This window comes from Phaenicophaeus curvirostris, chromosome 1 (assembly GCF_032191515.1).
Source record: "Phaenicophaeus curvirostris isolate KB17595 chromosome 1, BPBGC_Pcur_1.0, whole genome shotgun sequence".
Lineage (NCBI taxonomy): Eukaryota > Metazoa > Chordata > Aves > Cuculiformes > Cuculidae > Phaenicophaeus > Phaenicophaeus curvirostris.
Genome location: NC_091392.1, coordinates 157851869 through 157877580, shown reverse-complemented (window position 1 = coordinate 157877580; position 25712 = coordinate 157851869). Strand labels below are relative to the sequence as shown.

At 41.7% G+C, this 25712-nt stretch overlaps 1 protein-coding gene across 1 annotated transcript; it reads left to right on the top strand.

Moving 5' to 3' along the window:
- The first annotated feature begins 7 nt into the window (after positions 1–7).
- SLC15A1 (solute carrier family 15 member 1) lies at positions 8–25712 on the top strand. Its single transcript, XM_069849833.1, has 25 exons — positions 8–104; positions 2015–2098; positions 2785–2813; positions 5254–5316; positions 5946–6030; positions 6122–6263; positions 9353–9472; positions 9654–9753; positions 9994–10084; positions 11195–11278; positions 12426–12508; positions 14003–14089; positions 15279–15368; positions 16652–16696; positions 16803–16835; positions 16945–17033; positions 18229–18310; positions 19706–19831; positions 20493–20642; positions 21040–21089; positions 21705–21812; positions 21954–22050; positions 22477–22623; positions 23455–23562; positions 24853–25712. Exons 1-25 carry the CDS (start codon positions 8–10, stop codon positions 25039–25041), a joined length of 2379 nt encoding a protein of 792 aa, XP_069705934.1. The 3' UTR covers positions 25042–25712.

Below are 25712 nucleotides of genomic sequence, written 5' to 3'. Positions count from 1 at the left end.
AGCTAACATGCAGAAGTTGACTGCTCAAACTGCTGTGATGAAAAACTGGCAGTACGATGCACATGTGCTGGAAAGTCCAAGAAGTGGAAATAATCAAAGAATTGGTATGAGGATAGTCTGTCAGTAATGCCTTGGTATCCTTCAGGATATCGACTTATGTGAGTTGTAAGTGACATTTCCAATAACATTAACGACTCGGGTATCTACCTGTGCCCTGAAGTTGGTGTGTTGGGACTTACTGGATGTTACTTGTCTTCTAGGAAAATATATTCATAGAATCATAGAATCCAGAGCCTCAACATCCTTCTTGTGGTGAGAGACCCAGAACTGAACATAGTACTCAGGGAGCAGTCTCACCAGTGCTGAATACAGAGGGAAAATAACCTCCCTGGACCTGCTGGTCACGCCGTTTCTGATACAAGCCAAGATGCCATTGGCCTTCTTGGCCACCTGGGCACACTGCTGGCTCATGTTCAGTCGGCTGTCAACCAACACCCCCAGGTCCCTCTCCTCCAGGCAGCTTTCCAGCCAGGCTTCTCCTAGTCTGTAGCACTGCACAGGGTTGTTGTGCCCCAGGTGCAGGACCCAGCATTTGGCCTTGTTAAACGTCATGCCATTGGTCTCAGTCCAACCTGTTCAGATCCCTTTGCAGAGCCTCCTGACCCTCCAGCAGATCGACACTTCCACCCAGCTTAGTGTCGTCCGCAAACTTGCTAAGGGTGCACTCGATGCCTTCATCCGGGTCATTGATAAAGACACTGAACAGGGTTGGACCCAGCACTGAGCCCTGGGGAACCCCACTTGTCACTGGCCTCCAGCTGGATTTCACACCATTTCCCACCACTCTCTGGGCCCGGCCATCCAACCAGTTTTCCACCCAGGAGAGTGTGCGCCTGTCCAGCCCAGAGGCTGACAGTTTCTCAAGCAGAACGCTGTGAGAAACTGTGTCAAAGGCTTTCCTGAAGTCCAGGAAGACCACATCCACAGCCTTTCCCTCATCCAGTAGGCGGGTCACTTTGTCATAGAAGGCGATCAGGTTAGTTTGGCAAGACCTGCCTTTTGTGAACCCATGTTGACTGGGCCTGATCACCCGGTTCTCTTGCATGTGCTTCATGATAGCACTCAACATCACCTGTTCTATGACTTTCCCTGGCACTGAGGTCAGACTGACAGACCTGTAGTTCCCTGGGTCCTCCCTGCGACCCTTCTTGTAGATGGGCATGACATCAGCCAGCCTCCAGTCCAGTGGTACCTCCCCAGTCTTCCAGGACTGTTGGGAGATGATGGAAAGGGGTTTGGCCAGCACATCCACCAGCTCCTTTAATACTGTTGGGTGGATCCCGTCCAGCCCCATAGACTTGTAGGTGTCAAGCTGAGCAAGCAAGGCTCTGACCACCTCCTCTTGGATCATGGGAGCTCTGTTGTGCTCCTCTAACTCCTGTGTGTGCACACAGAGGGAACAACTTTCCTTACTATTAAAAACTGAGGCAAAGAAGGCATTAAGTACCTCAGCCTTTTCCTCATCCCCTGTCACTGTTGTTCCTTCTGCATCCAATAGGTACTGAATATTCTCCCTAGTCCTCCTTTTATTGTTAATGTATTTATAGAAAGATTTTTTGTTACCTTTCACAGGCTTGGCCAATCTAATTTCTAGTTGGGCCTTAGCCCTCCTTATTTTGTCTCTGCATGATCTCACTTCCTCCCTATTCTTGAATTACCTGCTTAATACTACTGTCACTGTAACGAAGGTAGTTGTCCACAGCAGGCAAGGAAAGAACCAGATTGATTTGTTTTAATCATTCTTGAAGGTGACTTTATTTAGTATTGTGTAGTGTTGATGTCAGCTGTTTTCATCTGTTGTGAACTATGGACTAAATAATGATCTTGGCAAATATTTTTTTTCTGACAGGGATCTGTTATGGGCACACTTCATTTGCAAGCAAGGATTTCAAAGTTCACATCTTGTACTTGGTTTTATCTTAATGATAATAAGCTCGCTCATGTGGTTTTATAGGAAATGCTGACATTCATCATGTGGGCACAAGGCCTTTGTCTGAACTGGTACAAGCTCAGCCTTCAAACCTGACCCCTGAGCCAAGTAAGCCCTGCAGGACACTGCTTGGAGGGCTGCTGGGGTGGCGAACCTGCTGTGTGCAGCTGGAAGTGACTTCAGGGCTGCAAGCAGCTGTCTGCTGACCTCAGTGGGACCCCTCCTGGGTCTTCCTAGGTTCATCTCCAGGTTATGGGAATGCCTGCTGATGTGGATCATGCCACTGGTCTATGTATTCAGCCCTCTGTAAGTTTGAGCTGTGGATAGTTTATCCCTTTTGTGGACCTGCCTCCCAGCCCTGGCAGAGCATCTTTACTCTGTGCCTTTCCTTTAAGGTAACACCCTTCAGAGTGAATTAAAACAACATTAATCTTCTCTGGGTGGTAGAGTGGCCTAGTACCACCTTGAATGGTGTGTGGTGAGCAGTCATAGTGATGCTTTGTCTCATTAGTACTTTTCAATTTTTTCCCTGGGAGAATATGTGAGTCTATACATAGCCTGAGAAACAAAAGGCTATCAAGTGAAGATTTTGATAATGACCATCTCACACCATAAAAAGTTCCCCTTTAAGAAGGTGAAGAGTTATTAATCCTGAATGCATGTGCAGTTTCCTGAACAACACTGTGTTTGTATTTCATTGTGTTTTAACCTGAGCTTTTTCTGTGTCTTTCAGTGTTTTTAAAGAAATGTTGCTTAGTACTTTCCATTAACTTGCATTTTTTTCCCTTCCACAGCTGTGAAAGGTGAGAGTAAGGGCAAGTCGGTAAGTATTGTTTTCTCTTATAAGAAGTTGTTGTGCTGACTCTTTGGGTTACACCACTTGGGTAACTTCAGCAGGGCACAAAAAAATAATCATCCTATAAACAGGCTTTAAAACATACTTTTCAAATGAGTATCAGATGAGTTATCAGCCAACACATGTGGAACAGCCTTGTAGCTCAGTAAATCCCAGCTGAGTGTTGGTATACTCACCACCCCAATAAAACTTCTGAAGAGCCTTTGCTGACTGAGCAGACATCAGCTGGAAGAAGGGTCCCTGGAGCCCATCCTTCACGTGGCTGAGCCATCACAGTCCATCAGCTCTCCCTTAGGACTCGTTTACTTTTCAGTGTTAACATTCTTCCTCTTGAATCTTTGGACTGTTAATGACACCTGTCTCAGCAACCCTATCTCTGTCTTTGCTTTTCTTATCTTGCAAGGTTTTACTCCGCAGGCTTTCCCCACAGCTTTCTCAGAGCTTAGTGGCTTCCTCAGCAGCCAAAGTCAAAGTTGTGCAGTGGGGTGGTGTCAGACCTGCGCCTGTCATCCCCAGGGCAGGGGAAGGTTACAGAGAACATCATAAAACATAACCTTCAGATTACCTTTTCAGAGGTGGATCCAGTGCTTTCTGGCCAATATGGATCACAACAGAAGATGTTTCAGTAAATGTGCATGTACGCACATGGATAATGCACCACAGCTTTAAGAGGATAGTATTGAGCAAAACAAGAACAGCATAGGTTATGTATTATCAAGGTGTAACTGCATCTTCTCTTTTATAATCTTGGCAAAATAGAAGGTCTGTTACCTTGTGAAAGACCCTGTGGCCTTCTTTTGTATGTCCCTGTTCATGCTCAGCCCTGGATGTGGCATGCAAATCCCTGCCAGCTCTGGGGCAGCTGATAACCCAGCCACCCCAGTGGCTTCTGTGCCAGCATGTGAATGCAGGACGTCTCCACCAGTGCTAGTGGCTTAAAACAAAACCCCAGCCTTGATGGAAGCTCATTACCTCCCCAGTCTGGCACATAAAAGCACTTCTACAATAAGGTGGTGGGCACTGTGATGGTGCAGCACTGGGGAAATTTAGAACCCAAAGAAAGACAAAAAGAGGTTTTAGTGAGATTTTTGTGAATTTCTGGTGAGGACAGGTCCCAGCAGCCTCTGGGCCAGGAATGCCCTGTCTCTTTTTTTTTACTGTAGGCAGGACAGACACAGGGAAGGACATCTCTTGCTTCAGATGGGGACACCCTCACCTCCCTAGCTGAGTTATATCCCATTCCACTGGTAGAAACCAGTCATGCAGGGTAGGTTGCTGTTTAGAGCCTTGACCCAACAACAGCTGAAATCAAAACTTTTTGGGTATACCTAATAATTGCTGAGTCAAACACTCTCAGAGTGATTCCCCATCCACCTCCTCGGGAGCACGAATTGTTGCGAGGCTTAATGATGGTGCACAGGCAGGGCTGGGTGGCTCTCTTTCAGTCCACCAAAAGCTGTGCCCAAGTTGGGGCAAGACACCTAGAGCTCCTACTATCTTCAGCTGAGGAAAGTAGGCACCTTTGAGTGAACTTTATCTAATTTTAGGATACATGTGAATGTTCTTCCTCTGGAGATACCTCTTTCTGTCCGTGGGGGGTGTGATAAATTGAGTGACAGGTTTCTATTTAGGCCTCTGATTTTGGTTGCTCTAAAGCTAGATGTGTCTTGCTGGGCTCTCCCCTCAGCTGAAGTCAGATTCTTTCAGTGAAGCTTGCTTATCATACCATGGTAATGTGCACGCTATGTACTTGGTTCAGTTGATAATGAAAATCGATGCTGTTCAGGCTGCTTGGACATTCCTGTGCCTGAGTCAGACTAAGTCAGCAATACTCTTGCCACTCTCTCTTGTTTTGATTTCTCTTGCAATATTCACAAATGGCTTATTGTGGCACACAAGTGTTGTGTTGTTCATAAAGGCTCTGGCCAAAGTCTTTGCTGGAGACATGGGCTCTATGATTTACTCATGTCAGAAAGGATTTTCCTACATAAAGTTTCTTTCCTTTTGATCTACAGAGTTAACTTTTCTCCTGTTTCATGTGAAATATAGGTATATATATGGGTTTTGAAATCACACCTATGTATGGATTTGATTCCCAAACCATCACGACATGAAGACAAACAATCATTTTTTTCTTTTCTCAGTGCTTAAGCTTCGTAACTGTTTTGCCTTTGGGATGCTCTGAGGCTTATTAAAAATCTGATTTTTGCAACTTGTAAAATTAAATCCATAAAAACCGTAAAAAGGGATGGCTACGTTCAACTTGCATTCCTAGCAGTTTTAATAGAAATGAGATCGTTATTCATCCAATAAGAAAAGTAGGTGATCAGAAGTCAAACTTACAGTTTTATTGATGATGCCTGACTTGTACCTGATGTGTGCTTTTCCTCTTTGTTGCAATGGCAAGGGCCACGTCCCAAACTACGTGCTGGTGACTGTGGAGGTGCCTGTCACAGCAACTGAAGGCGCAGTAACTCTGGCAGTTCGTGCCATGTCATTTTAGTTTAGGAGTAAAGTCAGTTCTACCATCAAGTCTGAAGAAACGAAAGATTCTTTATCAAGCAGAGTATTTGTAAGGGTAATCTCTCTCTTCTGAGATGTTTTTTTTTAATAAAATGTTTGAACATTTATCTGCCTCAACGGGAGGTATTTAGCAATAACCCTGGGCTTCTAAATTTGGCATGCTGTGGGAGTTGGTGTGGTGGTTTTTATTAGGTTTGGGGCTTGATTTTTTTTTTTTTGTCATAAACATTGGCTTTTTGCGTATTTTGGGATGCCAATCAAGATTGCTCTAAGGGTTAGATGCTGAAGACTTCAAATGTGCGTGGCATAATGCTTGCAGGGCAAATATAGTGTTATCAGCCATCTTCTGCAAAGGGCAGATGAGAAATCTGTAGAACTCTGGGGACTAAGAATTGACTTTGGTTCAGGTAAATCAGTGTTGTTCCACAGAAGCCAATACAGCCTCCTAACCCCCAGTGCCTACCCTCTCCCGCTAAATCTGAACTGAGCTTTCTCAAGCTGTAGGTCACGGTGGGCGATGTTAGTCTGTGTTGCATAGCTCTGTCTGGGCTCACACTGTCTGTGTCTTGTTTCCAGCCAAGCTGCTTTGGCTACCCCTTGAGCATCTTCTTCATCGTCATCAATGAGTTCTGCGAGCGGTTCTCTTACTATGGCATGCGAGGTACGTCCTGTGTCCTGTGAGTTTTCATGCCTATGTTTACTTACCCAGCCCTGACTTTGGTTTGTAATCAGGTGCTTTCTTCTTCCTACAGCGGTGCTCGTTTTGTATTTCAAGTATTTCCTGCAGTGGGATGACAACTTGTCTACAGCCATCTATCACACATTCGTTGCTCTGTGCTACCTGACACCAATCCTTGGAGCGCTCATTGCAGACTCTTGGCTGGGGAAGTTTAAGTGAGTGCTTCCTCATAAACCAACCAAAAATCATAAAAGCTCACCCGAGATCAGTGTTACTTGAACCGACTCCTAAAGCAGCATCTCAGAACAACAGCTTCTGAACTGGGGTTGGCTGCTCCGGGGTTGTTTTCTTCTCCAAAGCATAAGGTTTTAATTGATTTAGCTCAGACCTGAAACTGGTTCACAAGTTAACGAATATTACAGTTCTGACAATCACATAAAGAGCAGTAGCTTACTTTCCAAGGATGTTGAATGGTTTTTTTGAGTTGTTTTTTTTTCTCATTTGGGCAAAATGTAAGCTCAAGTAAGGGAAGTATTCACCAGGCTCTGAAAGTAACTGAAGGGGACCTATGATAAAGCTGGAGAGGGACTGTTTACAAAGGCAGGTAATGGTAGGACTGTGGGCAATGAGTATGAACTGGAGAGGGGCAGATTTAGGCTAGACATAAGGAGAACTTTCCTCACAATGAAGGCAGTGAGGCACTGGCACAGGGTGCCCAGGGAAGCTGTGGCTGCCCCATCCCTGGAGGTGTTCAAGGCCAGGTTGGATGGGGCCTTGGGCAGCCTGGTCTAGTGGGAGGTGTGCCTGCCCGTGGTAGCGGGGTTGGAACTGGATGATCTTTAAGGTCCCTTTCAACCCAAACCACTCTATGATTCTATGAAGGTAAATAGATACTGAAGCTTATAATTATATTGGATGGAATCTTTGCCTATGAATCAATGAATTTTTTGCCTATGGTCAATGAATTAGGGAAATATTGTGTTAATTGTTATAAACTGAGGCTTAGAATGCATTCTAAAACATTCTGTGATTCAGAATTGACTTGACAGTTCAGCGAGAGGTTTTACGGAGTTACAACTCTTTCTCTCCATGATGAATTCTGTTTTTTTTTACCTGTGTGCTGGATGCTCAGGGAAGTACCACTGAATGAAGTGCTTTGTAATATAACCAAGTTATTTCCAGCAGCCTGGTCTTGCTCTCTTTTACTGAGGTTGTGATTCTAATAGTGTTTACCTTGCCAGAAAAAAGCTCAATAAAGATTTTATGGAGGGATATGAGTCAGGGACGTTTGCTGATTTGTCAAAGGTCTCGCAGAGATTAGAGATGAAGTTTGCTGTGCAGTTGGTTGGCTGGAGGCTGCAACATCTTCTTCCACTGTGTTGACAGCCTCTGGGAGACCAGGGCTGCAACCACTGCCAAGCGTGCTCTGTGGAGCTGGCCTGATCAATATAAACAATTGCACGTAGCTTGATATCTGGCAGACTGAATATATGTGCACTCCTTCAAATCGTACGATTTTTTAAATGTTTTTAAATCTACATTGGCTTTTACCTACATTTTCTACACTGGTTTACCAGATGAAGCTTTGCAGAACTTGAATCCTTTCTCCTCTAGTAGCAGTGTCATTGCTGTAAGCCACCAGACCCTTAACAGGAGCTCAGTAGGATGACTCAGGGATTAAAACTGGAACTTTATGCTTGACAAGAAAAAAACATGCCTTTGGAAAAATAATCTGCTGGGTTTTAAAATATAGATGCCCTGAAATACAGGAAGGTGTCATGAGGAAGGTTTAGACAATAATTCTTTTTAAAAAAATCTGTGATGACGAGGAAGAGGAGGTTACCCAAGCACTGTTAAGCACTCTTATAGGAGAGACGCAAGCCTTACACAGTCTGTGCAATGTCTGCCAAGGAGCAGGCTGGGATCCACTCACATTGTTAGATGTAAAGTTCTTGGGGAAAACACTATAGGAATCACAATATTTTTTTAAATGAGTACCATTTATACAGCACCACTTATGTAAGTGTTGTCTTTGCAACATGCTTATGAGCCTCACAAATAAAAACCAGAAGCTTTTTTCCTGGTCAGCTCAGGTTTAACTTCTGTGGGAAACTTTCTCCCAAGTTGTTAAGCAACTAAAGTTACTGTATATAGAAGAGCTATTTTAAAAAAAGAGTTCTGTTTTATCTAATAAATAGCAGATTCACTGTTGCCCCACTTTGTCTGGCTTTTTACCCTACTGCAGGGAAGAGCGCTTTTAAGTCAGAAAAGCTTTGTTCTAAGGTTTGAGAAGAATGTCATCAACAATATGAGTGATGTTTCCTCTGCTGCTCTTTTATCAGGATGCTCCAAGCTTGCTGTAAGGATCTCTTGTGTTCCTCAAACAGATACAGGTTGTCCCAAGTCCTTGAGCCTCACCCTCCACTGGGTTTGGGGCTGCTCCTTCTTCTAGCTAGAGTTTTAAATAATTTCACATCATTGCCTCCTATTTCTTCTGCTTTTCTGCCAAACCAAAACCTGGGTTGTGCTTATCGAATGGAGTCCCAACCAAGAAAGAAGGTGAACCTGGGTTAAACTATACTGTAGTTCCAACAAAGTTAAAATGCAATATGTTTTTCCCTACAGGAAAGAGAAAAGGCATGGGGATGGGGCTAGTAATTCTGTAGTATTACCTTCCCAGGCACCTCAGGGCAGAGGAAAGTCAGGCTTAAAGTCTGCATTCTGTACTCCTCAGTGCTGCTTTCACTCCACTCTTGAGTTTAAAGATGTTTGTAAACTTGCAGCTGAGAGAGTAGGGTAATAGAGTTGTTTGCAAAAGTGTTTCTAAGGGAGTTTGCATGTCTAAAATAGACTTTTTTTTTTCCTCTCCTTGTAGCTAAAATATAAAAGAACATAGAGAATGCTTAAACAATATTATGATTAGTGTAAATTGCATATTTAGTGTTGTATTCTAGTTAAACTTCGCTATGTAAGAGATAGGATAATGGCATTCCTGAGCTGGTTACTCACAAGGCAACAACTGAAGATATTTGAATATCTCTTGCAGTCTGGTGATATCTACAGAATCCATTTGTCATCTTGCTTTCCTCAATTAAGCAAAGCTAGCTGAAAATGTAGTAATGATAACAGAAATACTGTGATGGAGTTGTGTGGACAGATTTTTAAAGTAGCTTGTGACAAGTTGAGTCCACAATTTGTCATGTCTGTTAATTGTTCTTCTTCTCTAAGCGCCTTTGAAATGAGCAGTAGTCTGCCCTACCAATGTGTCAACGTACCTAACATTTATCTCCTCCCTTTATAACAGGACCATTGTCTCCCTGTCCATTGTCTATACCATTGGGCAGGCAATCATGTCTGTGAGCTCCATAAATGACCTAACGGATCACAACCGAGATGGCTTTCCTGATAATGTGTCGGTGCACATGTGAGTTGCCTTCTACGTGTTGTTTTTTTTTTCCAATGTTAATGAAGGGTGGGAAAACTTACACCTTAAACTTCTGCTATTTGAATTTCAACTGTCTTACAATCAGTTTCTTGCATACACTTTAAGACAGAAAGCAACTTGATTTATATTTTTTTTCCCCCCTTTATTTACTTCGTCCCAGTGCCCTGTCCATGATTGGCTTGATCCTCATTGCACTTGGTACTGGTGGGATCAAACCCTGTGTGTCAGCATTTGGTGGAGATCAGTTTGAAGATGATCAGGTAACAATGTCTTTCAGATTTTAGATCGTACAAATACTCTTACTAATATTTGACTACTGTAGTGCTCTAATAATGTACGTATTTAGATGTGTGCCTTACTGTAGTGTTTCCTGAGTATCTGGAGAAAGAGCTGGGTAATTATTTGACTTGAACTGTGCAAACAAAGTTGATGGTTCTGTCTAGGCTGATCAATGTGATTTTGGCTAAACCTTTCTAAACATCTCTTTGTTTTTACTGTAGGAAAAGCAAAGAACTCGATTCTTCTCCATCTTTTATTTGTCTATTAACGCTGGAAGTCTCCTATCTACTATAATTACACCAATTCTCAGAGGTGAGGCCACACATTTCTTTATAAAATATTTAAATATCAATGAAGAGTGGGCATTGTATTGCAGTCTGGTCAGATTAAATGAAGTTTGGCCCCCTCTGTTCTCTGACACCTTGTGGAGTTATCTGGCAAACGCTTTTCAGGGTTTTTTGTATGTCATCAAGCCTTTTGCAGGTGAGATACTGTCAAAACCAAGCCAATATCAGATCTGAATTGCCTTCAGATCTAGTACTTATGATCCTAAAGAAACATGCTGAAGCCATCAGCTTTTATGCCTGTCATCAGGTTTTGATTCCACTGAGGTACAAATATGATGCCTGTTCCAAAGCCTTTAAAACCATCACTCAAGGAAGAGTTGTACCCTTTTTGTGGGAAGGGAAGGGAAGAGAGTGAGTTGTCCACTCCTGCAGTGGACACTATTTTGAAGGGTGTCCATGTAAAGTATAGAAACACCTATGCACTTGCGAACACATTAATCCATGAAACAAAGTAAATAATGGTTTTAATTGTTGAAGGAGAAAGATATTTTATTTTCTGCTTATAACGAATAGTGTGATCCTAAACAAAATTAAGCAGTTCACTGATTCATATGTGTATGGATTTTCATGGCACGTTTACACAGATGGTTCTGTACAGATCTGCTTGGCAAGAGTTTAAAGAAGGCTGTTTTTCTCAAAAGAAAGAAAACAGCATGTGAGTTCTGGAATAACCCTAAGGCACTGGGCCTTGGATTTCTTGACCGGAACAGACTGTGTAGAATAATTTAAAATGTTTGCTTAATGCAAATTAAGCAAAGAAAATCTAGAGATTGGCTCTTTATTGGGGAATGCTGTGATAAGACAAGGAGTAATGGTTTTAAGCTGAAAGAGGGGAATTCTAGATCAGATAATAGGAAGAATTTTTTTACGATGAGGGTGGTGAGGCACTGGCACAGAGAAGTTGTGGCTGCCCCATCCCTGGAGGTGTTCAAGGCCAGGTTGGATGCAGCTTTGTGCAACCTGATCCAGTGCAAGGTGTCCCTGCCCATGACAACATTCAACAAGGAATGCCAAGAACAGAAACCCTGTGTAAAATACCGGCAGCACTGACTGGGACTTCTACTTCGTACTTCAGGTCAGGAGTGTGGCATCCACAGCAAACAGCGATGTTACCCGCTGGCTTTTGGAGTTCCTGCTGCCCTCATGGCTATTGCCTTGGGTAAGTGGAACAGTTCTCATCTTACTGCTTCAGTTACAGATGTCATTATATGACAATGACCTCAGAATAATGAAAAAGTGGTAGAAATCTCCAGATATCAACATCTACTGATACCTGATTGTTTCTGTAATTATAACGTAAACTTTTTTCTTGGGCAGCAGGCAGGTGGAATTAACCCGAAGCGCTTGCTTTTATAGAAGAGACTGGTTTGCTAGTAGAGACTGGTGGTGCTGGGAGATGCACAAATATACCATTGAATTCTGTACATTATGTAATTTACTGTCTGTATTACTTGAGCTACTGGGGTGTATAAGCAAAATCTTTTGAATGCAGTGTGAGAACTCTGAGAAAATGCAGACTTTGGAGACTGTAGTCCAGGATAGCAATGAGTATAAGGTAATTGCCTCTGCACTGGACAAACACCATGCTGGTCTGTCAGTGTTTCTCAAGCACTCTCATTTTTACCAGCTGCACTACGAGTCACTCATTCCTGAGCTTTTCTGCTGCAGCACAAAGACAAGTAGCTGCAGGGTGTCAGTATGGACCATAGTATCTCTTGTGGTCATGGTTCTTCATGGTCCTGACTGGAAGCCCACATAGGATGAGACTCCAGCTACCGGTGACCCCATCTTACCTGTGCACCCAACCCAGAGCAGGCGGTGGCTGCAGCGGTTTGCTGCGTCCTGCCCCCACACATGGGAGGGAGAGGCTGGGGAACGTGCCTGGGTGTGGGAGCTGAGGATACCTCAGCAAGTCCTGTAGTTCAGGCAGAGCCTCACGTGTCCCTGCATGACATAAGCTGCAGCATACTGGATTCCTGAAAAGGAGCCCATAAACCTTTCTTAATATTAACTAATATTAGACTGCAGCGAGGCCAGAGCCAAGGTCCGTGTTTTGACCATTTCTCAATTAAGCTAACATCCCACAGAAGACTTACCCTAGAAGTTTCCAGTTTTAGTCCTTTGCCTTAAATGGTAGCATTCTGCTAATACTAATTTGATTTCTTTTACTGTATCTTAATGTGCCAATAGGTACATTCATTGCTCCCTTGGAGGCTTTTTCCTACACTGACTGCTATGGTTTCCATACCAAATTATTTGGTTCAACTTCAATTAATCCCGAGTTGTTTTCTGGTTGCCTGTTGTAGTTGTGTTCGTAATTGGAAGCAGGATGTACAAGAAAGTTCAACCTCAAGGCAATGTAATGATTCAAGTTTCCAAATGCATTGGGGTAAGTTGCATTTGTATTCCCTAACAGCAATTTTTACGACTGTTACTAGATAAGAAATCTGTCATAATATGAGAACCTCTGAAGTTTTTTACTTTATTCCTTGCAGAAGGTTTCTTACTGACTCCTCCAGATTTACAGATTGCCTTTTTATTTATCTATCTCTTGGTTTATATCTGAGTTTATACACAAAGTAAAAAAAAAAGGAAGATGTTAGTGATGCGCAAAAGCTTATCCTATATTCTGGGAATCGTTCCTTCCTCATTTGTGCACCTTTCTCTTCCTACAGGGCTGCGTACAAATGTGCATTGACCTGAGTCCAGAGCAGAGCTACTAGTATATATTGCTTTATTTATATATATTAAAAGAAAGTTACTTGCAGTGAAAAGGTATATTGACCTCCACTGTATTCGGGAGGCCACGGGGCTTGTGTGTCAGTGCAAGCCTACAAGGAAGGGAGCTAAAGCTACATGAATAGCAGTGCCTGTCACAACTTTGCTGTGCCACAACTTTGATATCAGGGGATTTTTTTTCGTTTAAGGACTCCTTCGTTCTGCATACAGATCTGCCAGCTTGCTATAGCCTAGACCATCGCTTGTCTTGTAAGCACATCCAAATCTCTGTAGGTGACTTTGGCTATCACTTAGAGTGCTGCCTCTAGGGCCTAGCCGAGTTTTACATGTTATTCCATGCAGAAAGTCTTAGGAGTTCTTCAGGACTATATTGGTGTATATTTGGTGTCAAGGTACAAGGAGTATCTACAACATGAAGGTTGTTTGTGTTGGGTTGTTTAGCCTGGAGAAGAGGAGGCTGAGGGGAGACCTCATTGCTCTCTACGACTACCTGAAAGGAGGTTGTAGAGAGGAGGGTGATGGCCTCTTCTCCCAAGTGATAGGGGGCAGGACAAGAGGGAATGGCCTCAAGCTCTGCCAGGGGAGATTTAGGCTTGACATTAGGAAAATATTCTTCACAGAAAGGGTCATTGGGCACTGGCACAGGCTACCCAGGGAGGTGGTTGAGTCACCTTCCCTGGAGGTGTTTAAGGCATGGGTGGATGAGGTGCTGAGGGGCATGGTTTAGTGTTTGATAGGAATGGTTGGACTCAATGATCCGGTGGGTCTCTTCCAACCTGGTTATTCTATGAATACATTTCACATGAATAGTGAAATGTACTCCTACATCCATTCAGCTCTGAAAACCTGTGCTTATGATATTCTTCTGCTTATTGCTGTAGATAACTTATTCTGAAGTAGGCAGGCCTTCTTGTTCTTAACAGCAACCCAGACTGCGACAGACTACTCTGAGCTGTTTGATTCAAGCAATACCAGGTGCACTCTCCACTGGATATGCAGTGTGAGGCATCATTCCTTTAGATGCCTAGAGCAGTTAACAGGAGTATATCACCTGTAGCACTCTTTAAAGCAGGAGTGTTGTCTTTAATGACAAAATAGCTTATAGCAACATAATGGGATTAAACAAAACTCTGTTTCTCCTCAGTTTGCCATCAAAAACCGGTTTCGGCATCGCAGCAAGGAGTTCCCCAAGAGAGAGCACTGGCTAGACTGGGCGAGTGAGAAGTATGATGTAAGTACCGTGTGAGCACCCCTGTGCTATGATGTCTCCTGACCCTTAGCTTCTCTTCTGTCTGCTCTGATCCATTGCCTCAAGCATCAGGTAAATAGTATTGGACCTCTCAATTATTTAGAACCTAATGGTCTGGACAGACCTCAGTGCTCCCCTGGGATTTCAGGTTACCACCTCAACTCATGTGGGAGAAAGCAGAGCTGTGTATAAATTGATGCTCTGTGTTGTCATCGGTTGCCCAGGGAAACTCAAGGGAGTTGAAGAAAAGACTGTTTCCCTTGTTGAACAAATACAAACGCATATTAATTTTAGAATTAGTAAAATAACAAGTATTATCCCTGTCAACTTCTTGTTTCTCTCAGTAAACCAGCTTCAGAACCAACTTTGAACATAAATATGCTCATTTAGTGATGGCAGAGGGAAAAAATGGGCGTGGCATTGACTATATGGTTAATGCCCAGCGCTAAAGCACCTGTCTCAAGATCAAGCTGCAGAATTATTTTTTACTGTGAGGGTGGTGAGGCACTGGACAGGTTGCCCAGAGAAGTCATGGATGCCCTATCCCTGGAGAAGTTCAAGGCCAGGCTGGGTGGGGCTTTGAGCAACTTGACCTAGTGGAAGGTGTCCCTGCCCGTGGCAGTGGAGTTGGACTTTTAAGGTCCCTTCCAACTCAAACTGTTCTGTGATTTCTATGAATTTCAGCTTAAGTGGAAAAATATTGCATCCTCCTGGCCTCTTTAGCACAGCTCTGGAGGTCTTGTGTCCTACAGTCCCCATCCGTGTCCTTTGCCTCCTATCCACCCTGCCCTGTTGTCAACAGTAGCAGCAACCTCAGCCTGTTCCCTTTTGTTTTTTCATATGTGTAATGTGTTCCTCAGTCACCTGCTGTTCAAATGCCTCTTTCCAAGAATAATAAAGCAGTGCTAAGTGCTGAATCTCCTGCTGCCATCAGTATTCATGCCAGGAAGTGCAGACTTCTCTGATATCAATGTCACCTTTAACCAGCAGCCCTTCCCACACCCACAAGGCAGACCTTGTGCTTTTTAACAGAAATCAGTGAAGTACACATAACATACAAAGTTCAGGACATGGGTAAACATTACATGATGTGTCTTTACCTGTTGTTGGGCTGTCTGCAACTGTCTCTTCTTTTGACCAATTCCTCTTGTGTAATTCTTGTTTGCTGCAGAAACGACTGATTGCTCAAACTAAGATGGTGTTGAAGGTGCTTTTCCTTTACATCCCTCTTCCCATGTTCTGGGCACTTTTTGACCAGCAGGTAAAGTAGAAATTGGTTTAGCATTTGGGGCCAAATCATGTTACTCTCTGTACTCTGAGGTCACCAAACATAAAAGATGCCTATACAAGGGTGGAAACCATTTCTTTGTGATTTTTTTTTTTTTTAACTGGTTCTAATGCAGAGGGTTAGTTGTTGAGTCATGGTAGTACAGGATGTTCTGCAGCCAAGGGAAATGCAATTTATTGGATGTGACCAGGACTGATTCAGTGACTGAGGCCTCTCCAAATCTTGTGTCAGTGAGTACTTGGAGCACAAAACAGTCATTTAAAGCTTTTTTATTTCTAACTCTTCTTCCACTTTCAGCTGGGAGAAGCAATGCAGACTCCTAACGTAAATGCTCTGGAGAACTGGGGATGAAACAGCTTGCTTAATCACTCAAACTTATAATAACCTCACGCTTTCAAGAAGTATAAGCTTGTAATTCCCATTCATTTGGTGGACTGAGCACACAGGACTCATGACAGCAGGCTTTCAGAGTTAGGTGTTGTGTGAATTAAGGAGGGTAGCTGAGAGAACCAAGAGCTGAAAGCTTCATCCAAGGCAGGATCTGGTCCAGATTGCCTGGACTGCGTTGTTTTAGTCTAGTGCCAGTGAGCTGTAACTATCAGCGTGACCTGTCACAAACAGGCTTTTTTCTTTGTCGTGTAATCTGGGACTCAGTACTCATTGCATGAATAAGGACTGTCACATCTCGCAGTGGTATATCACAGGTGGTTTAGCACATCTTGGGTGGTTAAAGGCTCTTGCTACTGATGCAGCAGTGCACGTTCCTGTCTCATCCTGGGTCGGGGCTGAAAGTCAGCCCTGCTTGACCCGGCTCTAGGCAGGTTTTCTGGGCAGAGGGCTCAAGCTGGGGCCAGCCCTGGCCCGGCTACTTACTGTGGGCTGTGAGAAGCAAGGATGGGCATGTCAGGGTTGCGGGGCACTCAGGCTCAGGCAGGTGGCACTAAGGGACTCCGGTGGCTCCTGCACGCAGTGATGCTTTGCACAGGATGTCCCTGCCATCTCTCTGGCTAATCTCTGCATCTAAATTATTTTTCCACTCTGCTTCGTGAAACTAGTAAATAAAGTGCAATGGGCCATGAGGATCATTTTGTTCAAATGTTTATATTGCAGAGTAAGAAGGCTCTTGTAGTAAGCTGGCTTTATTTTTTTTTATCACATTGCATGTCTTCCTTAACATTTCACATACAAAACCAATTCAATAGGAACTTTGGAAGATTGATTTAATTTCATGTTTAACGTTCTCTTCTTTTGTTAAGGGGTCAAGATGGACACTGCAAGCCACAACAATGGATGGGAATTTTGTAGGTTACTTTTTATTGCTTTTTTTTTTCTTAATTAGCATTTGCTTTTTAGATCAGTTGTATTTGTTGTCATAATGTTAAAACCAATTTCTCTTTTCTTCACCAGGGAGCTATTCAGATTCAGCCAGACCAAATGCAGGTACAGTAATCTTCTGTCTGCCAACTCTAAGTACTTCATTTAAAAAAAAAAAAGAAAGGACTTTGAAAAGTACTTATTTTTCTTCCCTTCTCGTGTTCATCTTCAACAGACTGTGAATCCAATCCTGATTATTATAATGGTCCCAATTGTAGATGGCGTGATTTATCCTTTAATCAAGAAATGCAAGATTAATTTTACGTAAGTTGATGTGATTACTTGACTTGAAAGAGGCTCATTTTAATGGCTTCTTTAAACTGTTCTTCCAGCCCTAAAGTAACAAGAGCAAGCAATCAGCTAAGCAGAAACTAGTAGATTATTTTAAATGGAGTTAATATTTTTTAAAAACAAAAATAAAAAATACAGGGCTCTGGAAGTGGTATGTATGGGCACTACAGACTAGAGAAAGAGATTCTAAGAGTAAATTAACAATATTTTTCAATTAAGGGCAAAATCTTTTGACTAAGGAGAGCTGCTCTTTACTGTTTTCTGCTTTACTTGTGTCCGCCCCCTCTCCTTCCAAAGTATAAGTAGAAATACAACATACATCCTTAGCACGTGTCATGTGTTGAGCTTAAAACTACCTGAGAAGTGTTCCCTTTCCAGTCCCGGTGATGAGTCTGGCTCACTGGATATGTCTAGATGTAGTTTCAGAGGTCATTGCACGTTATTTGTAATGCTGGTAATGAAGTGGTGAGCACTTGCAAGTTGGAGGGGCAGAAGAGAATATAGTTCTTAAGTCAGTTCTTATATGGCTAAGATGCAATGCTGTTTTCCTGTGTAGTTATGAAAAATCTGAGGAGAGGTGTGCTGTGCTGGAAACAGTGTCATTCAGCTGTGGACACAATACAACTGACAAATGATACCATAAATAAAATATCTATGTTAAATATACCCTTACAGCTTACCTGAATGTCAGTAGCTGTCTCCCAATTCAGCATATCTCCCTGACTCCTTTTGTTCAATATTATTTTGATTTAAACATAGTAATATAGTCACCAGTTGTTATCCTTATTTTTAAAAGGCATAACTTCTTGCCTTTTCATTGTTTTAAAGCTAACAACTGTACTGAATCTTTTTTTTTTCTTGTAGACGAAACTTGTAGGTCAAATACAGAAATCTAATCATTTATGTTCAGTCAGTGTATGAGCCCAGCAGATGCAGAGGACCAGGTTATTAAGACGCTGCAGGAAAGATATATTTCCTGCTATTATAACTATGATTTGAGGCACCCTGTTTAGCAGAACATCTTCTGTAACATCAGCCCTTCAGATGGTGATAATGTGCGGGTTGGGGCCATTTGAGTTTCCCACCATGGAAAGAAAACAACAAACAGCAGAAGATTTAAATTAGTATTTGTCTTAAAACTCATATGTGTGTTTTGTTGCTGTACTAGGCCCCTGAGGAAAATCACTGTTGGCATGTTCCTCGCATCTTTGGCTTTTGTTGCTGCTGCCCTTGTGCAAGTGCAAATAGACGTAAGTTCAGCTGTGTGCAAGTGCTTACTATTAATATTTCTTTCTTAATACAGAACAAAGTGTGTTTAAGAGGAGAATGAGCCAAGACTTCTGAATTTGGAACCAAGCGTACAAGCACAGAAGTAGAGAGAGGGAAAATATTCAAGTGTGTTACAATGGTGTGATTAGCATAGTGTAATTAACTAGCAATGAACACCACCTTGTAAAGTGTCTTGCCTGTCATTAACACAAATCACACATTAAAGGCAACTTCATGCCTTTGAACAGACTGAAAGCTGAAAGCCAGAGGTTTGTTTGGCCTCCCAGTGAGCTGCTTTGTATCTCTAATCTCTTTTGATATTTAGACTGGAGGTGAAATGTGACAGTCTGGCAAGCATCATCACATTATGAGCAAAGACCTGTTCAAGGCAGGATTCATCACGCATACTTTCTAGGCCTGTCAGGTCTGCATCAGATATAGGTCTCCCCTGTAGCTGGGGAGCTGGCAACACCTCTGGAGGAGATCCTTTGCATCCCAAGATCTGAATAGCTATCCAGGGGTACCTACCACCTTCACGCAATGTCAAGGTGAAGCGCTCAATGCTTAAATGCCTTTACCTAGGAATGAGGAATTACTTTCTTAATGTCTGGATGTGGCAGCAAAATAAGCTTTCTGTTCAACACTGCCTCCTGAAGTTTAAAGTCTTCAGCTGATATAGACACATCCAGGCTGTCTCCCTGAATGTCCTGTTCAGAAGGCCAGAGCTGTGCACAGACACACCTACTGGGCCTGGGCAGAAGCTTCATCAAAGCTGGTAACTCCCTGGACTGTTGAACAAAATTTCTGTGCAGAAAGGCAAAGATAGGTAGACCTGGTTTTGTTTGTGATGTGCCTAAAGGTGTTGAAGCAGATAAAAGTATGGGAAGGGAGATAAGGTTGAGGCAGAACTGAAATGAGAACACTTCTTGGAGCTCTTGATGCCCTGCAAGAGCAGAATCTATTTACTGGTAGATCTGGGAAGTTGAGTCTCTAGAAGTTCAGTTTCTCTCAGCTGTCACACCAGGGAGTGCCTACACGTGTTTCTGTCCTGCTCAGCCGCAGCACTGCTGGGGGGAAATTGAGTCAGAACATGGTACAAAAACTTGGAAACAGAAGCTGCCACAGGGTGTGGGAAAAGCCCATTCCCTGAACTGCAGTGTAGCTGTGGCAAAGGCATCATGCTGCAGTATGTGATCGAAGAACCACCACGTCTGGTAGTTACAAAACTCATTAATAAATTTGCATCCCTCTGACAGCCACGAGTCATGAAGCAAATGCTGGTCTTCATCATGAGATAATTAAGATCACAGTAATTATAGCACTTTTTCCATGTGATTTAGGATAGAGCACTGATTTAACTTTTTTCTGCCCTCTAGAAAACTATTCCAGTTTTCCCTGCAGCTGGGCAATCCCAAATCAAAATAATAAATCTAGGTGCTGATGCTGCAACGGTCACCTTTGAACCTCAGCTTAAGACTGTGAATGTAACATCTAAGGAGTGGGTAAGCAAGGGGAGAAGGGTAATAGCAAGTAAAAAAAAAATCTATTAAGTAAATTGAAGTTGTTCTTAACTAACGGTTAAAAAATTAATTTATCGTTATAAAATGTTTTTTATAATTATATAACACAAAAGAGTTATCTTAGTTCTACATTAGTACATTTATTAATGTTTTAAGTGTTTTATGCTGATGAAATGTAGAAGTATTTAGAGTATTTAAAACATGATCCGGTAATAGTAATGTTCACTCCAGTTATGCTGAAAGCATAAAGATGCAGCTTGCATTTGCATCTCTTGGGAAGTGTTGCTATTTGGAAAATAGCATCTTAACTTATGCTAGTGCTGTCTCTGTAGCTAAACAGAATTTGGCTTGGTGATTAGCCTGATTTATCCGGAGCAACAAATATAGAGGGAAACATAACAGCTATTCCATAATTCTTGTGGGAAGCTCATGTTACTTTGAAGCTTGTGTAATGAAATAAATTAATAAAAAAATAATAATCTAATTAGTTCTTGATGTAGAAAACAGGACAAAAATGAAAGTTAGGAGATGCTACTATCTGTGGCACCTCAGAATAACCACCCTAAATCCATAACAGTACCTCAAAGCTGTAGACAAAAATGCAGTTGCATGGAAATTCATAGCAATTCATTTGTCTTTGTAGACAGACTACATTACATTTGAGACTTCTCAGTTGCATTCATTAAGCATAATCTCTGGAAATAATACTTCGATCAAAGGTATCAACTTGCCAGGAGGAAACCGTCACACTCTTGAAATTAAAAATACCGTGTCGGGCATTTTTGCTGAACTGGTAAGTCTGCTTAATTCCCAAGATATACGTGAATATCTTAGCAGGTATGTGGAGTGTGTGAAACTGAGAGGACAAGCTCTGGGTAGCCTTCCTTTGTCTTGTTTTTTGTTTCTCCCCCTGTCTGCTGAATCAGTGAGACTGATGAGCTGTAGAGAGCAAGGCAGGATGTTATAAAAACAAAAGTGCAAAATTACCAACTTAGTATTTAACTTGACCACTACTCTCTCACCAAGGCTTAGATGTCTGCTCATGCAGTATTTTCATAGTAGGATTCTAAAAGGAAAGGTCTGGAGTCTTGCTTTGAAGCCTCTGTTAATTCTCACTGCTATGTAGTAGTACATATTAAAGCTTTCTGCTGATGGCAACTAAGTATCTTGAAAATGGTGTCTTCCACCAGATATTGGATAATGTCACATCAAAGCCAGAAGAAGGAAATAATCTCATCAGGTAGAGTTTGTTTTGTTCCTAAATTTTGGCAATAGTGTGACTTCAATCTGCCTCTCAGGTGGACTCTTCCTACTTGATATAGCTTTCTACACTATAAGGAATCTCCTCTTAGTGGACTTGATGTTTAGGTGGTGTAAAATCTTTTGGGCATGATTTACCTAAGCTACTTTGCATATCAACTTCGGGTATAATTTATCTAAAATTGGGAGTGGTCTAGACTTCCTTGTAGATAACCAAAACAGATTGCATGTCTAGAACCCCTTTTTAATCTTGGGTAAGAAATATCTTCTGCATGGTTGGACTCGATGATCTGGTGGGTCTCTTCCAACCAGGTTATTCTATGATTCTATGATTCCACTTGCAGATTTATTAGTAACTGGCTGTAGTAAAGGCTTTTGATAGTCTCCTACATAGACAGTGGGCTGATGTGGGTCTAGCTTGCTTTTTACATTAGCCAGATTTTAAGAGACTTAAAATCCATTCAAAAATTGTTAACAGACAAAAATGAAAGGGGAAGACTTGATACTTCTTGTACTGCCAGTATTTCATTAAAAGTAAATCCTGTATTCTTTGACTAATGCATATTTATTATTTCATCACTCTTGCATTTTGAAGGTTCATAAACAATTTGCCCGATACTATCAATGTCACTATGGGTGACACTAATTTTGGAGCACTGACATCTCTTTCTGACAGCAATTACAAAACCTTTCCAGGAGGAAGGTAAGCACTTCCCTTTACCTAACTCTGACCACTTAAAGAAAAACATACGTGTCCTTGGGAGAAGGGCATAGAAGTCTTTCCTTTTATATAATACACACAATTGTACAACCTATGGTCTGAAGTGCATTTTTTCTTTTTCAGAACATATGATGTTGCAGTTATGAGAAATTCGGTGCCTTGTTCATTTACTTCAAAGGCATTAGGATTTGGCAGTGCCTATACAATTGTAATTAATGAGGTGAGTTGCCAATGCTGTTGGATGGACAAGACGTAGTTACTTATCATGTCAATATTTTCTTCAATTAAAAAACCCCCAAACTTGTAGAATTATCCCTCATGCCCTTAAGTGTGCATAGGATAAAATTCTTGTATGGTAAATGGAACATAAAACCATTGTTAACTATAAAAACTATATTATTATGATAATATAATGCAAGAATTCATGTTCATCACTAAAGGCCTCAAATCTTTAGCCCTAAGACAAAAAGTTTGCTGTAAAATAATTACTGATTTACAACTACGTATGCAGTGCTTCATATACAGTATTTCTTACTTACCTAGAACTTTGTGTATACATGATTACAGGGATGATATAGAACTGCTTAGAATGTCTTTAGAGTATAGACTCTTTATCACTGTTCTTAATGTGCTGTTTATTTTCCAGTGTTCTGAACAGACTTCTGATGTAACGTATTCTGAAGATATCCCACCCAACACAGTGCATATGGCTTGGCAGATCCCTCAGTATTTTATTCTGACGTGTGCAGAAGTAGTCTTCTCTGTCACTGGGCTGGAGTTTTCATACTCACAGGTAAGTTCTGCCTTTTGGAGCTGTCATTGTATTACAAGTCCTGACTGGAGTCCTTGCCCTGGGACAAATGGAGATCTACGATATATTGGTTTTAAGCGGTAGTTCCATGTTGCTGCTATGTTTAAACAATTATGCCCTTCACAGTGCCCTAGTAGGACTATAGGCTGGCACAAGTTGGCCTTGTTTCACTAGCATTCAGTGTTTTCCATGAAGATATGCTGAATTGTATCATTTTGAAGACTTGACCACCAGTACTTAATCTCCTCCTCACATATGACTTTCTGTTGAAAATAAGGGGAACTGTACTGCTGCTGTAAAGCCAAACTGGAAAGCCCTCAAAAATAAAATTGACAAGTATGGACACCTTAATCTCCACACCAATTTCCTCCATACAGTCTTTAGCAGCAGTATGCTCTTAATTTCTTTGTCTTCCAGCTCCCGTTTGTATTATTAGCTGTGTGCATTTCTTCCCTTAATTTTAAGTCTGTAAACTGGGAAGATTGTAAGACGTGGCTTGCTAGACTCTGATGCACTCGATTTCGTCTTTTAATATATACTACGTGCAACTGAGTCAGATGCAAAATGTTAGTTACTAAGTGTGTACAAATTAAAAGGTTTTATAGTCAGCGCTAGAAATCTCTTGCTCCTCAAAGCCTTCACCGGGCCTGTTCAGTTCTCTAGCAATTTTTAATAAAAAAAAACAACCAAGAAACCAAGAAATCCTCCTCCCCTGCAGAGAACCAATGTTTGTTATAATGTGAAGAATAAAGCAAATATCAGAAAATAAGTGATAAGCGTTTGACTAAAACTTAAGTGCATTTATTTCTACAGGCCCCATCTAATATGAAGGCAGTGCTGCAGGCAGGATGGCTGCTAACGGTGGCTGTCGGTAACATAATTGTCCTTATCGTGGCTGGAGCATCCAAGCTCAGTGAGCAGGTAAGCCCACAAGGAATTGGCGGGCTTTCATATTATACTGTGAGAAAGCAGCTCTAATAGAGGGGGGAGCCATGGTCCATAATCCCCAACCACAATTTTTGAACATCAGCATTATGGTAGATTTGCATTTATGATTAGAATGTAGGAGGTTGGTGTTAACTCAGTTAATTGAAGTTAACAACTTGAGTCAGTTGTAGAACTAGTGCTTGACTGAATACTAGAGCATGTGACAGAGTTATGTATCTTCATAAACTATCTCGATTAGTGTTGAAGGCTGTGGTAAATTTTCTTCTAGAGCCACTTTTAAAGTTTCTGTTGCTCTTTTCCCCCAACACTTCCCCAATGTGTGTACACATGTACATTATACAAATTAAACTTTAAACAACTCTAAGAAATATTTCTTCAACCAAGGTTTCTACCTCTTGTCTGTTGCTTGCTATTCCTAACTCTCACTGTGTAAGGCTCTTCTCTTGCAAGAAGCAGTTTCTAGCATCTCTATGATAAATTGCTTCTCATGGTGTAGAAATGCTGTGAACTTCTGGCCTGAAATTATAGACTAAAGGGATAAAAACTTACCAAAATTCTGTTCATTTCTGCTGATCCTTTACCTGTGTTCCTCAGCCTTGCCGCGTTCCTTCTTCTGGTTCCTTTGGTTTCAAACCCCACTCCTTGGGGCATGAAAGCTGCAGTTCGCCAGGTGAAGAGCACTTGGACAATACTTTCTTGGACTTCTTGTGGTATTCTTTAATGAATCAAATGGGATATCTGAGAGAGGGGAGAGCCTGACAGTCCTGGTTTCAGCTAAACTAGTGAGAAACAGCATGAAACAGAGCTATTGAGGCTTTTCAGGTGGACATAGCACTTTGAAACCAAAATTCCTGTTCTTGCTCTCTGCCCACATCTGTGGTAAGCAGAAACTTTACTGCTGGCTGAAGTGGAAGTGGGATCACTGCCAGCCTGGTTAAAAATGAGTTTACCTGACCAAAATGAGGGGCAAAGTTTTCTTTTCAGGCTTTTGCTCCATTCTCATACCTCCAGAAAGGGGATACTCTATGACTTTACAACATTCATAGAGCTTCTGTCTCTTCATTGAAAACAGAATTGCCGAAAGGGCCTCAATTCTGAGTTGCTTTATTATGTATTATCTACATCTTCTACTTACTCCTTGTTATGTGTACTCCATTTCACATTCTGAATTAACTTCACTTCTTGTGAACAGTAAAAAGGTGTAATTCTAATAAGGAATGATTATTGATGGATTAATTATGCTTTTTTTTTTTCTTTTTACAGTGGGCAGAGTATGTGCTGTTTGCTGCCTTACTGTTGGTAGTTTGCGTAATTTTTGCTGTCATGGCTTATTTTTATACCTATATTGATCCCAATGAGATTGAAGCCCAGCTTGATGAGGAAGAAAAGAAACAAGCCAAAAAGGATGAAAACCTCTGTGACAAGCCAGTTGAAGCTGACTCTCGGATGTAAAAGGTGTAGTCAAGGAGTGTTTGTAAATTACAGTATCTCGTTTAACTACCACTGCAATAAGAAGAATCAGGGTATCGGTAACACCTCTGGATAATCTCATGGGAGAGGTAAAGAAAAACTGTTTTAACTTAAAGTACAGCCTCTTTTAGGAAGCAAGAGGAAAAGATCAGTCTCTCCTGTACTGAACGTTGTATGTTGAAGAAACTTCAGCAGAATTTGCACTCTTAATGTACCTCAAGCTTAAATACCATAGCATTTAAATATTGAAAGTGCACTTGGCACTGTTAGACCCTGTGAAAAGATGTATTTTTATACTACATTTCAATTTTATGTCATGAAAGAAAGAAAAATTGCCAAGAAATGGTAATTGAAGCAACGTTGTCTGTGTGCCCCCTCCAGCCTCACTGTTACTTGAAAGCAGCAGGTCACATGTGCCTTATTCTTTTGTGCTTCCTTACAGATAATGGAAGCAAAGCTTGGGCATAGCTCAGATTAGAAAGCTGCCTGTGCTCCACATTGCAGTAACTTGGACATACACTGCAATATAACAATTTATGTGCCTGTAAACTACCCATTGAACTCCTGTTATATTTTTAAATACATTCATGAGATGTCCACTCAGGTAAACAGAAAATGGCAAATGACATTTGGAATAAGTAACAGCAATAAAA

Bases quoted from the DNA above. Each gene is read 5' to 3' on its own strand.
- SLC15A1 (XM_069849833.1), top strand. From the start codon at position 8: ATGCAGAAGTTGACTGCTCAAACTGCTGTGATGAAAAACTGGCAGTAC. The intron at 2,814-5,253 runs GTAAGTATTGTT...TGCAATGGCAAG, and splicing joins GTGAGAGTAAGGGCAAGTCG to GGCCACGTCCCAAACTACGT. The intron at 9,473-9,653 runs GTGAGTTGCCTT...ACTTCGTCCCAG, and splicing joins GATAATGTGTCGGTGCACAT to TGCCCTGTCCATGATTGGCT.